Source organism: Grampus griseus (genome assembly GCF_964374135.1).
Source record: "Grampus griseus genome assembly, chromosome: 19".
In the NCBI taxonomy this organism is placed as follows: Eukaryota; Metazoa; Chordata; class Mammalia; order Artiodactyla; family Delphinidae; genus Grampus; species Grampus griseus.
Window position 1 is genome coordinate 41,771,263 of NC_139013.1, and position 15,441 is coordinate 41,786,703.

The 15,441-nt window shown below is 43.0% G+C and overlaps 1 protein-coding gene across 1 annotated transcript in view; it reads left to right on the forward strand.

Annotated features, from left to right (window-relative positions):
* WWP2 (WW domain containing E3 ubiquitin protein ligase 2) overlaps positions 1-15,441 on the forward strand; it is a 145,391-nt gene that overhangs the window by 112,276 nt on the left and 17,674 nt on the right. Inside the window, exon 10 of the mRNA XM_082677164.1 lies at positions 11,684-11,858. Within this exon, the coding sequence (XP_082533290.1) occupies positions 11,684-11,858 (175 nt within the window). The remainder of the gene's footprint in view (positions 1-11,683; positions 11,859-15,441) is intronic.

Sequence of the window (15,441 nt, forward strand, 5' to 3'; positions counted from 1 at the left end):
AGAAAGTTCTTTCCACATGCGTCTCCCAGTCCTGAGAGCTTTCGAAAGGGAATGCATTCTGCTCTCAGGAAAGAATCACCTCCCAGTAAAGCAGCCACGAAGGGCTCCTACATAGAACGTGAATGCTGACTTGCCCCTCCGAAGCTTGTGGAGGGAGAGGATGTCAGAGGTGGGCGTATCGGGAGAACCCCCGTGCTCTGTTTTGTTCACCTGTCAGGCGTGTGCCGGGCAAATATCACCTCACTTTCCAGTCCTACAAGTTTCCACGGATGGGCTGCTTTTAGTTTCAGTTTTCCAGTAGAATGCTTTTGTGTTTTCCTTTTCTTCCTTACCGTTCTGGAAATCACACTCATAATCCGCCTCCTTAGTTCTCACTCTGTTTCTCCTTTTACTTTAAGTCCAGGGAACTTACCAAAGATAAACATCGACTTCTTAGAAAAAAATAAAAACATTTTATTATGGAAATTATAGAAATTTTCATATTGAATTTTTCAAATATGTGGGACAAAGAATGCCCACACACTCAACACCTAGGTTCAATAATTATCAACTCATGGCCACTCTTGTTTCATCTATACCAGCGGTTGGCAAACTGTGGGTCTGTGGACAAAATCCAGCCTGCCACCTGTTTTGTAAATAAAGTTTTATTGGAACACAGCCCCTCTCATTTGTTTACTTATTGTCTATGGCTGCTTTTGTGCTCATTGGCCGAGTTGAGTAATTGTGATACAGACTGTAAAGCCTGCAAAGACTGAAATATTTACTTTTCGGCTCTTGGTAGAAAACATTTGCCACCTCCTGCTGTGTAATCCTCACTCACCCCTCCCCCACCCCTGTTCTAGATCATTTTGAAGCAGATCCCAGACATCGTATCATTTTATCCAAATTTCAGTACATATTTCTAAAAAGTGTTCTCTTATTAAAAGTGAAAACACTATATTATTAACAGTATTTACCTACCACTATCAAACCCAGTGAGTAGTCAGATTTCTCCAGTTGTCTCACAAATTAATCATCAACTTTTAACAGGACACATTGCACACTTGTACTTTGTGAATTTATAGCATGTATATATTTTTTTGTCTGTCTTTTTTGTTTTGAACTTTTGAATTTATTTTATATATTTTTTATACAGCAGGTTCTTATTAGTTATCCATTTTATACATATTAGTGTATATATGTCAGTCTCAATCTCCCAATTCATCACACCACCACCACCACCACCACCACTTTCCCCCCTTGGTGTCCATACATTTGTTCTCTACATCTGTGCCTCTATTTCTGCCCTGCAAACTGGTTCATCTGTACCATTTTTCTAGGTTCCACATATATACATTAATATGCGATATTTGTTTTTCTCTTTCTGACTTACTTCACTCTGTATGACAGTCTCTGGATCCGTCCACATCGCTACAAATGACCCAATTTCGTTCCTTTTTATGGCTGAGTAATATTCTATTGTATATATGTACCACATCTTCTTGATCCTTTCGTCTGTCGATGGGCATTTAGGTTGCTTCCATGACCTGGCTATTGTAAATAGTGCTGCAATGAACATTGGGATGCATGAGTCTTTTTGAATTATGGTTTTCTCTGGGTATATGCCCAGGAGTGGGATTGCAGGCTCATATGGTAATTCTGTTTTTCGTTTTTTAAGGAACCTCCATACTGTTCTCCATAGTGGCTGTATCAATTTACATTCCCACCAACAGTGCAAGAGGGTTCCCTTTTCTCCACAACCTCTCCAGCATTTGTTGTTTGTAGATTTTCTGATGATGCCCATTCTAACTGGTGTGAGGTGATACCTCATTGTAGTTTTAATTTGCATTTCTCTAATGATTAGTGATGTTGAGCATCTTTTCCTATGCTCATGGGCATCTGTATGTCTTCTTTAGAGAAATGTCTGTTTAGGTCTTCTGTGCATTTTTTGATTGGGTTGTTTGTTTTTTTTAATATTGAGCTGCACGAGCTGTTTATATATTTTGGAGATTAATCCTTTGTCCGTTGATTCATTTGCAAATATTTTCTCCCATTCTGAGGGTTGTCTTTTCATCTTGTTTGTAGTTTCCTTTGCTTTGAAAAAGCTTTTAAATTTCACTAGGTCCCATTTGTTAATTTTTTATTTTTATTTCCACTACTCTAGGAGGTGGATCAAAAAAAATCTTGCTGTGATTTATGTCAAAGGGTGTTTGTTCTTCCTATGTTTTCCTCTAAGAGTTTTATAGTGTCTGGTCTTACATTTAAGTCTCTAATCCATTTTTAGTTTATTTTTGTGTATGGTGTTAGGGCATGTTCTAATTTCATTCGTTTACGTGTAGCTCTCCAGTTTTCCCAGCACCACTTATTGAAGAGACTGTCTTTTCTCCATTGTATATCCTTGCCTCCTTTGTCATAGATTAGTTGACCATAGGTGCGTGGGTTTATCTCTGGGTTTTCTGTCCTATTCCATTGATCTGTATTTCTGTTTTTGTGCCAGTACCATGTTGTCTTGATTACTGTAGCTTTGTAGTATAGTCTGAAGTCAGGGCATCTCGTTCCTCCAGCTCCGTTTTTTTCCCTCAAGACTGCTTTGGCAATTCGGGGTCTTTTGTGTCTCCATACAAATTTTAAGATTTTTTGTTCTAGTTCTGTAAAAATAGCCACTGGTAATTTGATAGGGATTGCATTGAATCTGTAGATTGCTTTGGGTAGTATAGTCATTTTCACAATATTGATTTTTCCAATCCAAATCCATCTGCAAACAGTGACAATTTTACCTCTTCTTTTCCAATTTGTATTCCTTTTATTTCTTTTTCTTCTCTGACTGCCATGGCTAGGACTTCCAAAACTATGTTGAATAATAGTGGCGAGAGTGGACATCCTTGTCTTGTCCCTGATCTTAGAGGAAATGCTTTCAGTTTTTCACCATTGGGAATGATGTTTGCTGTGGGTTTGTCATATATGGCCTTTATTATGTTTCCCTCTATGCCCACTTTCTGGAGAGTTTTTATCATAAATGGGTGTTGAATTTTGTCAGAAGCTTTTTCTGCATCTATTGAGATGATCATATGGTTTTTCTGCTTCAATTTGTTAATATGGTGTATCACATTGATTGACTTGTGTATATTGAAGAATCCTTGCATCTGTGGGATAAATCCCACTTGATCATGGTGTATGATCCTTTTAATGTGCTGTTGGAATCTGTTTGCTAGTATTTTGTTGAGGACTTTTGCATCTATATTCACCAGTGATATTGGCCTGTAATTTTCTTTTTTTGTAATACCTTTGTCTGGTTTTGGTATCAGGGTGATGATGGCCTCATATAATGAGTTTGGGATTGTTCCTTCTTCTGCAATATTTTGAGAAGGATGGGTGTTAGCTCTTCTCTAAATGTTTGGTAGAATTCACCTGTGAAGCCATCTGGTCCTGGACTTTTGTTTGTTGGAAGATTTTTAATTACGGTTTCAATTTCATTACTTGTGATTGGTCTGTTCATGTTTTCTATTTCTTCAGTTCAGTCTTGGAAGCTTATACTTTTCTAAGAATTTGTCCATTTCTCCAGGTTGTCCATTTTATTGGCATAGAGTTGCTTGTAGTAGTCTCTTAGGATGCTTTGTATTTCTGCGGTGTCTGTTGTAACTTCTCCTTTTTCATTTCTAATTTTATTGATTTGATTCCTCTCCCTCTTTTTCTTGATAAGTCTGGCTAAAGGTTTATCAATTTTGTTTATCTTCTCAAAGAACCAGCTTTTAGTTTTATTGATCTTTGCTATTGCTTTCTTTGTTTCTTTTTCACTTATTTCTGCTCTGATCTTTATGATTTCTTTCCTTCTACTAACTTTGGGTTTTGTTTGTTCTTCTTTCTCTAGTTCCTTTAGGTGTAAGGTTAGATTGTTTGAGATTTTTCTTGTTTCTTGAGGTAGGCTCGTATTGCTATAAACTTCTCTCTTAGAACTGCTTTTGCTGCATCCCATAGGTTTTGGATCATTGTGTTTTTGTTGTAATTTGTCTCTAGGTATTTTTGATTTCCTCTTTCATTTCTTCAGTGATCTCTTGGTTATTTAGTAATGTATTGTTTAGCCTCCATGTGTTTGTGTTTTTTACGTTGTTTTCCCTGTAATTGATTTCTAATCTCATAGCGAGCATTGTGGTCGGAAAAGATGGTTGATATGATTTCAATTTTCTTAAATTTACTGAGGCTTGATTTGTGACCCAAGATGTGATGTCTCCTGGAGAATGTTCTGTGTGCACTTGAGAAGAAAGTGTAATCTGTTTTTGGATGGAATGTCCTATAAATATCAATTAAATCTATCTGGTCTATTGTGTCATTTAAAGCTTCTGTTTCCTTATTTATTTCTGTCTGGATGATCTCTCCATTGGGTAAGTGAGGTGTTAAAATCCCCCACTATTATTGTGTTGCTGTCAATTTCCTCTTTTATAGCTGTTAGCAGTTGCCTTATGTATTGAAGTGCTCCTATGTTGGGTGCATATATATTTATAATTGTTATATCTTCTTCTGGATTGGTCCCTTGATCATTACGTAGTGTCCTTCCTTGTCTCTTGTAACATTCTTTATTTTAAAGTCTATTTTATCTGATATGAGTATTGCTACTCCAGCTTTCTTTTGATTTCCATTCGCATGGAATATCTTTTTCCATCCCCTCACTTTCAGTCTGTATGTGTCCCTAGGTCTGAAGTGGGTCTCTTGTAGACAGCATATATATGGGTCTTGTATTTGTATCCATTCAGCGAGCCTGTGTCTTTTGTTTGGAGCACTTAATCCATTCATATTTAAGGTAATTATTGATATGTATGTCCCTATTACCATTTTCTTAACTGTTATGGGTTTGTTTTTGTAGGTCCTTTTCTTCTCTTGTGTTTCCCACTTAGAGAAGTTCCTTTAGCATTTGTTGTAGAGCTGGGTTGGTGGTGCTGAATTCTCTTAGCTTTTGCTTGTCTGTAAAGCTTTTTATTTCTCCATTGAATCTGAATGAGATCCTTACTGGGTAGAGTAATCTTGGCTGCAGGTTCTTCCCTTTCATCACTTTAAATGTATCGTGCCACTCCCTTCTGGATTGTAGAGTTTCTGCTGAGAGATCAGCTGTTAACCTTATGGGAGTTCCCTTGAATGTTATTTGTCATTTTTCCCTTGTTGCTTTCAGTAAGTTTTCTTTGTCTTTAATTTTTGTCAGTTTGATTACTATGTGTCTTGGTGTGTTTCTCCTTGGGTTTATCCTGCCTGGGACTCCCTGCACTTCCTGGACTTGGGTGGGTATTACTTTTCCCATGTTAGGGAAGTTTTTGACTATAATCTCTTCAAATATTTTCTTGGGTCCTTTCTCTCTCTCTTCTCCTTCTGGGACCCCTATAATGTGAATGTTGGTGTGTTTAATGTTGTCCCAGAGGTTATCTTGGGCTGTCTTCATTTCTTTTCATTCCTTTTTTCTTTATTCTGTGCCACGGCAGTGAATTCCACCATTCTGTCTTCCAGGTGACTTGTCTGTTCTTCTGCCTCAGTTATTCTGCTATTGATTCCTTCTAGTATAGTTTTCATTTCAGTTATTGTATTGTTCATCTCTGTTTGTTCTTTAATTCTTCTAGGTCTTTGTTAAACATTTCTTGCATCTTCTCGATCTTTGCCTCCATTCTTTTCCCGAGGTCCTGGATCATCTTCACTATCATTATTCTGAATTCTTTTTCTGGAAGGTTGCCTATCTCCACTTCATTTAATTGTTTTTCTGGGGTTTTATCTTGTTCCTTCATCTGGTATATAGTCCTCTGCCTTTTCATTTTGTCTCTATTTCTGTGAATGTGGTTTTCCTTTCACAGCCTGCAGAATTGTAGTTCTTCCTGCTTCTGCTGTCTGCCCTCTGGTGGATGAGGCTATCTAAGAGGCTTGTGCAAGCTTCTTGATGGGCAGGACTGGTGGTGGGTAGAGCTGGGTGTTGCTCTGGTGGGCAGAGCTCAGTAAAACTTTAGTCCGCTTGTCTGCTGATGGGTGGGGTTGAGTTCCCTCCCTGTTGGTTGTTTGGCCCGAGGCGACCCAGCACTGGAGTCTACAGGCTCTTTCGTGGGGCTAATGGCAGACTCTGGGAGGGCTCACTCCAAAGAGTACTTCCCAGAACTTCTGCTGCCAGTGTCCCCCCGTCCCCACGGTGAGCCACAGCCACCCCCGGCCTCTGCAGGAGACCCTCCAACACCAGCAGGTAGGTCTGGTTCAGTCTCCTGTGGGGTCACTGCTCCTTCCCCTGGGTCCTGATGCACACACTACTTTGTGTGTGCCCTCCAAAAGTGGAGTCTCTGTTTCCCCCAGTCCTGTCGAAGTCCTGCAGTCAAATCCCGCTAGCCTTCAAAGTCTGATTCTCTAGGAATTCCTCCTGTTATCAGACCCCCAGATTGGGAAGCCTGACATGGGGCTCAGAACCTTCACTCCAGTGGGTGGACTTCTGTGGTATAATTGTTCTCCAGTCTGTGAGTCACCCACTCAGCAGTTATGGGACTTGATTTTATTGTGATCGTGCCTCTCCTACTATCTCATTGCGGCTTCTCCTTTGTCTTTGGATGTGGGGTATCTTTTTTGGTGAGTTCCAGTGTCTTTCTGTCGATGATTGTTCAGCAGTTAGTTGTGATTCCAGTGCTCTCGCAAGAGGGAGTGAGCGCACGTTCTTCTGCTCCGCCATCTTGAACCAATCTCCCTATGACACATATATTTAAAAGTGGTGGTAACTCTGTAAGTGTGCTGGTTGCTTGCCTGTTAACCTCTCTGGTCTATAAGTTATTTAGACCTTGACCTGGTGAACGTTTGAATGGAATCTAAATGAAGATATTTAATGGTATCTTCTAAGAATGGCTGAGGATTTACTCTTCTTTAAATATTGAGGTGGAATACTAGACCCAGCTTTCTTATTTTCAGGATAGTTTTAATGTTTTATTGTGAGATGGCTCAGCTCTGCACCCCCTGTAGCCTATGAGTTCTTCCTGAGTTTTAGGCCCAGACCTTAAAGCCCCTGGCGCTTAGTTTTGCTATGTAATAGGGAACCCAGAGAGAACAGAATGCTCAAGCTTTCATTGCTAATTAATGGGAGAAGTTCCACCCTGGGGAAGTATTACCATGGTGAGAGCAACCTTGAAACTATAGATGGAGCCATTATATCAGCAGACCTAGACATCCAGGAGCGAGATTGAACCAAAGGATTCAGTTTATCATGGCCATCCCCTTCTGTCCCACACATGGGACACTTGTATGAAGACCAGTTGTTTTATCCAGGAGAAAAAAGTATTGGACCTGGTAGTTAAGGATGAATGCAGTAATTTGCTGTTTAGTCATTTTTAGATGGTTCTCAAACTTGAGGTGAGCAGGGAGAGTGATCACCATAGAGCATGGTATTGGGGAGGCCTCACAGGGGGCTTAGACTTGGTCTTTAGGAAAGGCTGAGGGGTGGACTTCAGTGAGAAGAGGAAGGTGATCCAGGTTGGGAGAACAGTGTGAATGTAGAAGCTGTGTTTAGGGAATGATGCATGGAGCAGTTTTGCTGGAGTGGAGGGTTTGTGTGAAACAAAGATGCTCCAAGTGTGTACAGCAAGGCCCCTGGGTTTGGTGCAGATGCCCCCAGGAACCAAACAACATGAAAGGGCTGACCTGGCCTCCAACCACTGCTCTGTTTTTGTAGATTGTGATTCTGCGTAAGATTTTACCTGCAACCAAGGGTGTGATTATGCTGCTTAGAAGTTTGAAATTCACCAGTGCAGAGGACTTCTAGTTAAACATATGGATCGAACATGTGTTTATTTCCATTCCTTCCTGAAAACCCACTAAAATAGCAATAAAGGTTATAAAAAAGTATAATGATAAAGGAATGGGAGAGGAGAAAAAGCATATGGGAGATTGTAATCAGAGTTTAGTTGCTGATGGATAAATGGCAGAGTTGCGAAAGCTGAAACCCAAGCTTCCGGTGTGGGGTTTCCACCCGGAAGGCAGCCAATTTGCACCATGGAGCCCTGGAAAGCCTCAGCGATCAGAAACATATGGGGGGTGTGTGTGAATGTGTATGTGTATGTGTAATGAGACAAAAAACTTGGAAGTTTAAAATTTGTGCAGGGAGCAGCTAGATTTCTAGTTGTCAGCCATCGCTCCCAACCCTCTGCCATGTGTATGTGTGCACACACAGACGTGCACACACACACATGTTCACATACACGCACGTGAGTACTGCTAGCCTAAGAAGTTCCTGGGAGAGTAGTACCAGTGTGGAGAACACAGCCATAGCCGAAGGCAGAGATGAACTCAGGAAAAAAGGATTAAGTGAGGATGCTGTCTCCAGGGTAAAGACAGGAAGGTTTTTTTTTGCTGGGGAAAGTGACCAGTCTAAGGGAAGAAAACTATAGATTGTGATATTTGGGGATCTTCTAGTGAAACAGCTGAGTGAATCCAGAAATCAACTTTTAGACATTTTAACACTCAGGTGTGAGGGTTGATATAAAGGTATCTTCGGACATTCAGGGTTTCAAAAAATTAACTTGATGCATCCTTTCTCAGAAACTCCTAGACGATTTCTTCTACCAGACAAGAGGAAACAGAGAAAGAAGTCCTGAGATGCAGGACACAGGAGACTCTGTTCAGGGGCCAAGAGGAGGGTGAGGGAAGATGACTCAGGGCAGGAATGTAGAGCAGGCAGGCCTGGAGAACAGCTGTCCACGCTGGACAAAGGGTGCCTGGAGAAATGAGGCCCAGAGTTAAGTGATCCTGGGAGGCCACCAGCCCTGTCAGAATCTGGGGGTGAATTTGTGATAGGTCCTTGAAAACCAAGCAGAATAAAACACACAGTTCTTAACTCTAGAGAAACAGAAAAAAGGTGTACAAGTAAGCAAATGTATGTATAGTATTCTACAAAGTCATAATCCAAACTCTGAATATTGAGTTAATGTTGGTTTTCTAAATTGGGAGGATGGAGGAGGAGAGAGCCTTGTGTGTGTTGGGGGGTGGAGTACAAGAACTAAATCCTCAGCTTTGCTAGTGGAAAGTCCACAAGTCATATCTAATTTGGCAGAACTCAAGAAATTATGGAGTAAGCATTTATTTAGAAGTACGACTGTCAATAGAAGAAGCAGTCAAGAGCTGAAAGTAGTTGTTGCCTCTGGGGAGCAGAAATCAGCAGTGGGGAGAAGGAGGGCGGGAGACACTGCTTTTCATTGTATCTCCTGTAGTACTGTTTGTGTTTCAAACCATAGATACATGATTCCTTTGCTAACAAATAAAAATAAATAAAAATCACTGGTTGGGAGAATTTATGAGAAAGGTGGGAAGGTTCCAGATTATTGTGAGCCTTGCATACTGATTCAAGGTTTTGACTCGAGCCTGACATAAGGAGTCGGTCTGCTGGGGTTACCCTGATGGCGGTTTATTGGCTGGATTGGATAAGGAGATTAGTTCAGAGACAGTTGGACGTAGAAATGGAAAGTCCAGGGCAGGGAGACGAAATAAACAGAAGCCCTCGGGCTGAGTGGCTTACTGACATCTGTAGGAAAGGAAGAGTCGGGAATGATGGTGTTGTTTTATCCCTGGGAGGAGGACTGATGCAGGGAGGACGGGGAAAGGCTCAGGTTTGGGGCGAGAGGGATGGCGTTTAGTGGAATCCAAAGTGGCAGCAGGTCAGGACGGCAAGGCAGTCCAGCAAGCGGAATTCAGACGCAGTCTGTGAACAGGGACTGGGAACTACTTGAGGAGAAGCCATTTTTAGGGAGGCTTTGAGTTTGAAAGAATTGTTGAAGAGGTGGCAACAAAAGTCAGCTAGGAGGCTAACCCTGAAAGCTGAGGAAAGTATCAGACCAAAGCGCCATAGTCATGTGGATAAGATCAGAATTCAGAGATGGTATGACAAGGTAGTTAGGGAACAAAGACCCTCCAACACTTTGGAATCGTACAGTGTAATCCATTTTGGGTTCCTTTTGCATTGGGTTAACCTCGTTTTCTTCAGGGGTATCTCTCTCTTATTTTTTTAAAACTCCTTTTCTCCCCCTTCCCCTTTCAAATTTATAATGGAAAATTCAGGCATACAGCAAATTTGAGAGAATAGCAATGAATCCCTTGTAACCATTGCCTGGTTCTAACAGTTAATATTTTGTTTTATCTGATCTTCCCACTTTTCAGGGGAGGGGACCAATGAATTGTAAAGCAAATCCCAGTCATCATATCCTTGGATCCATAAATACATCACATACACCTCTAACAGATGAGTGTTTTGTTTTAAACATAACCAAAATGCCATTATCCCACCCAACACAATTAACAATATTTCCTTACTTATGTCATGAGCAGTCTGTGTTGCGTTTTCCCCAGTTGTCTTAAAAATGTTTTCACGCTTGATTTGTTTGAATCAGATCCAAACTCAAAATCAACACATTGCTTTTGGCTGATCTCATAAGTCTCTCTTATTCTATAAGTTCCCCCACCCTTTCTTGTTTTCTTCTGGCTCTTTATTTGTTGAAGATCCTGGGCATCTGTCTTGTAGAATTTCTCACATTCTGGATGTGGCTGATTGTGACTCCTGGTGTTGTGTTACATGCTCCTTTATTCCTTATCTTTCCTGGTAAACTGGTCGTTAGATATGGAGGCTTAATTAGATTCAGATTCATTTTTGAAAATTGAAATATAATTTACACACAGTGAGATAAACAGATCTTAGTTATACAGTTCACTGAGCTTTGACAAATGTATACACTTATGTAACTCACACTCCATCAAAATGTAAAATATTTCTATCACCCTGCGGAGTTCCCTTTCTTACTTACTTTTGATCACTTCTTCCATGTGTATGTGGAAATCAAGTTACACCTACCAAGCACAGCTGAGGATTTTTACTCTCTGCTCTAGCCCTGCCTTGCCCATGGATATTTTAGGGCCAACTTTGGAAAGATTGCTTCCTCAACAAAAGATAATGTGGAGAGTCCTGCTGTCATTTGCACCAACTCTTCTTCTCGTGGTCATGCAACGTATTTTCACTGGCACCTTATATCAGGATAATTTCAGTTTCAAGGAACAAAAATTGGGATCCAAATTGGCTTGAATAATGAAGAGAATTCACTGCCTCATGTAACTAAAAATTCTAGATGTAGATCCTGGTTTCAAGTGAACCATGATCCAGTGGCTCAACAGTATCCCCGAGACTGGCTTTTTTTCCCCATTTTTCTGCTCTGCCATCTACTGGGTCAACTTCATATTGTGTTTGGGTCCAAGATGGCAGCCAGTCCCAGGACTGCATACTTTCTCAGTCATACCCAGCAAAGAAGAGAGACTATAGTCTTCCCACCATAACTAGCAAAAGCCGTGAGATTCATCCTGATGGGCTCAGCATAGGTCACTTGCCCACTTCTAGTCCAGTCAACACTTCAACTCCAGGGTTGGGAGTACAGTCAGGTGCCCCAGAGCCACTTGGATCTCTGACATGGAAATCAGGAGCTGTTGGTAAAGAGGGATGGGTTGCTGGTGGGGGCAACCACAGATGTCTGCTAGGAGCATCTAAGCCCTAGAAGCCTCCGTGACTGGAGCCCACCTGGCTGTGCCTTCCCGGAGGAGCCAAACTCCTGTGCCAGACCCCACACCAGACCCTTCCTCACCCTCCTCCTTGCCAGCCATCCTGAGATTTCTCTAGCATTTGAGCGGAGGGGTGAGGCGGTCACTATATTCATTCTGAGCTTGATGTTTGCAGCTGGGAGAAACGCACAGACCCCCGAGGCAGGTTCTACTACGTGGACCACAACACTCGGACCACCACCTGGCAGCGCCCCACGGCCGAGTACGTGCGGAGCTATGAGCAGTGGCAGTCCCAGCGCAACCAGCTCCAGGGCGCCATGCAGCACTTCAGCCAAAGATTCCTCTACCAGGTGAGCGGCTGGGGGCCAGCCACGAGGGAGGGGAGCCTCCCAGCGGCCACGCACATTCTCCGTCGACCTGTTTGGCGAGCAGGGAAAATGGTGGCTAGAAATGTCAGTGCTCTGACACTGGAGGTTTTACTCATCACAGTGAAATTCCTCAAACTCCAGTGTTTCTAACTTAGTGACTCAATGTCCACCTTCTGTGTTTATGGACTCAGTATGTGTATCTGAAACTGAATTCCCCCATCTTTCTTCCAGGACTGGATTTCTCTTCTGGTCCCTCCATCCAAGTCCATTTACCCAGACTTGAGACCTGAAGATTGCTGTGACCTCTCCCATACCTTGCCTTTTCAAATCAAAGCAGTCACCCAAATTCTTCCCTTTCTATTGCTGCTACTGGTTTTCTTTAGATGTTTATTATCTGACAGGTTCTGAAGGATGGAGGGACCTTAAAGTTCATCTGGATTTGGGGTGGGCAAACTATGGCCTTTGGGCCAAACGGGCCCCCAGCTAGTTTTGTAAATAAAGTTTTATCGGAACACAAGCACACCCCATAGTGTGGGTATTGACTGTGGCTGCTTTCATGCTACAATGGCAGAGTTGAGTAGCCACAACAAAGACTAGGTGGCCCATAAAGCCTAAAATGTTGTGGCCCTTTACAGAAAAAGTGTATTGACCCCCGGTCTAAATCAGCCTCCTTCTATCTAATTCCTGATTTTCCTCTGTCCTTCCCACCTGAATGATTAAGGCAGCCTTGGAATTGTCTCTTTGCTGTCATTCTCTCTCCTCCAATCTGTACTGCCTGTTTCTAGCAGAGCAGTCTTCAAATATCACTGTCATTTTGTCACTTTTTTTTTTTCTTTTTAACTTTTTGGCCGTGCCACGCAGCTGTGGGATCTTAGTTTCCGAACCAGGGATCAAACCTGGGTCCCCTGCAGTGGAAGCTCGGAGTCCTAACCACTGGACCACCAGGGAATTCCCCGTTTTGTCACTTTTAAAAAAAATCACTGTGGAAGATTTAAGGAATGGGGCTTTGCTCTACATTATTAATCACTGGCTCAAAGCCTTCTGTGGTCATTACCTACAGAATAACATTTAAACCTTCTAGTCCTGAAGTCAGAGTGTTGTGGTCCCAAATTAACTGTCTAATGGTCTCCCATACTGGGTCCCTTTAGGAACCTTCCTTCCTGGGTCTCTGTCTCATTAGAGCCCCTACCAGCAGCCTGGTGCTTGGTGGGGAGCCCAGCCACACAGCTTCTTTGGCAGAGAGAAGTGGTATTCCCAAGTGGGAACTCTGATTACATTTTCTCAGAGCCCCTTGAACATGAAGCTTTGTTCCCCCTGCAGTGGAACCTGCACAGGGTGTGGTATATCGGAAGCTGGAAACTTTTTGAGCTGGTCTAGGACATCACCACGTTTAACTCACATTGTTTCTATTTGAAATGAACTTTAACCCCACAACCCATTTCTAAATGCTCAGAAAACCTGTAATTCCAGTTAATAACATTCATCATCAGCTTTGCCATCATTTCCAGCTCTTTCTCTGCTCACCCAAAGCAGGAGCTACCCCATCAACCAGAAGGCATGGTGGCATTGGCCTTGGCTGGCTTGTTCCTTCTTCTGTCTGTGGGGACTGATTACTCATCATATAGTGTTTCCTTAGTATGGATGAGCAGAAAGTCTGGTGTTTGTCACATTGAGTTGCCTCCAAGGTCAGCTATGATGCCTGGCTACAACCCGTGCCCAGTGGTCTACCTGGTGCAGCACTGCTGGGCATCTGACCTCCCACTCCACAGCCCCCTTCATACATGCCGGGCATCCGGTTCTGGCATGTTTCAAAATTGGATGGAATCTGGTCCTTCTCTGCATTTCAGAAATTATTCCGTTTGAGCTGGGCCCCAAAGACTTTCCCTGCCATTTTCTTGGCTGCAAAACTGGAAAGGTCTGGGCATCTTTGTCCTTTGACTTAGAGACAAGGACGCGTTTTAGGAGTCTCACATGGTTTTGTCTCCCTGCTTACCCGACTTCTTAAATTAAAAAAGAAAACTCCATTGAAGGACTCTTTTTTTTTCCCTACCCTCCCATGCACTGTGTAGGTTCTGTCAGTTGACCCAGATGTTTGGTGTGTGAAAGGGAAGATTCTGGAGCTCATGTCTGCTCGGTCTTTTGGAGCCTTCATTCCTCTCTCCTGCCTCTCTCATTTTAGCAACATCATTCCAGGCCTGTAGAGGTAGAACTTTAACTTGGAGTGTTCCCTAAAAGTAAAGATTCAGCGCTTAAAAGAAAATGTTCTCTCTGAGTCCTCTAACCTGGTTTTCTCAGCTTGGCTGGGGATCCAGGAGGGTTCTGGATGGAAGTGCTGGTTCCCTTTTGTTCCTGAAACAAGACCCATATTGAAAAACGTGGTAGGAATCTTTTTTGGGTCAGCTTTCAATGTCTCTCTGTTGATTCCCCTCCCCTCTGGGTTTGGTTTACCCCTCTTGTTTGCTATGGTGCCATGTCCTGGTTACAAGTAAGAAGAGTCGCTTTCATAGAGTTATTTTGGGGTTTGGCCTTGGCCCAGGGTTTGACTCGGAAGACTTAAGAGCTGATACCATACCATTGGCTTCCCCTCCCCCTCCTGCTGCTGCTGCTGGGCTGAAACCAGGCCCTTGTTCTTCTTTGCTGCCTGCAGAGAACACGAAATACAGTTCAATATGGGAAATCAAGGGAATCCCAGATGGCAGTCTCCTGCATTCCTTCCTGCCTCAATGCATACCTTTTTCGGGGGGGCCTCGCTGTTATCATCCCCTTATCTCTGACAAGTTTCCCTCTCCTGACGCCCCAGTGTGCCGTTGTTACTCGTGATCATCGTGCACATACTTGCGCTTGGCCGCTGCAGTTTCGATTTGCCCTCTGTTTTGTGGTCCTGCTGCGGTCCACCGAGTATTCCCAGCCCAGTCGTGTGCATCTTGTAATTGCGACGGGACTCTGCTTGCAGCCTACTACTGTTTCTGTGGCGACTCCTCCGCCACTCCTGCCTGATCCTCCCCTGATAATCAAAGGTGTAGCCAGTGTTGGCAAGACTGAAGCAAATCATCCTGCGGCTCCTAACGTATGGACGCCCAAGTGCTTTATCCAGAAACAGACAACTTGTTTCTTGCTCTGCAACGAGCCCCTTGGATCAAATTCTCAAGCACCTGGGTTTTGTCCTGTGCCCAGTGGGTGCATCCTTAAAAACAACAACAACAAAAAAGGAGCCTGCCTTCCACACTGTAACCTCTTTGCCCTTCCCAGAGCTTGTCTTGCCCTCGGCTGTGTTTGCTAGACATTCTTTATTTCTGAGTTTGTATCTTAAAATATTACTGGAACTAAATGCTTTTAGTCCCTAAGGGACTTGAACTCACGTGAGCCCTCTGGCTCATGGCCTGCACCCCAGTTCTTCCAGCCCAGGGACGGTTACCAGGAAAATTATTCAACAGCATTCCTTTCTCTTCTTAATAATAAAGGAAACTGTCTTGTTTCTTAGAGTCACCTGCACATCCCAGGATCTCTTCTCTGACCGCAGTCCCCTCCCCCACCATACCCCTTTCTCTGTGCTTTTCCAGCCATG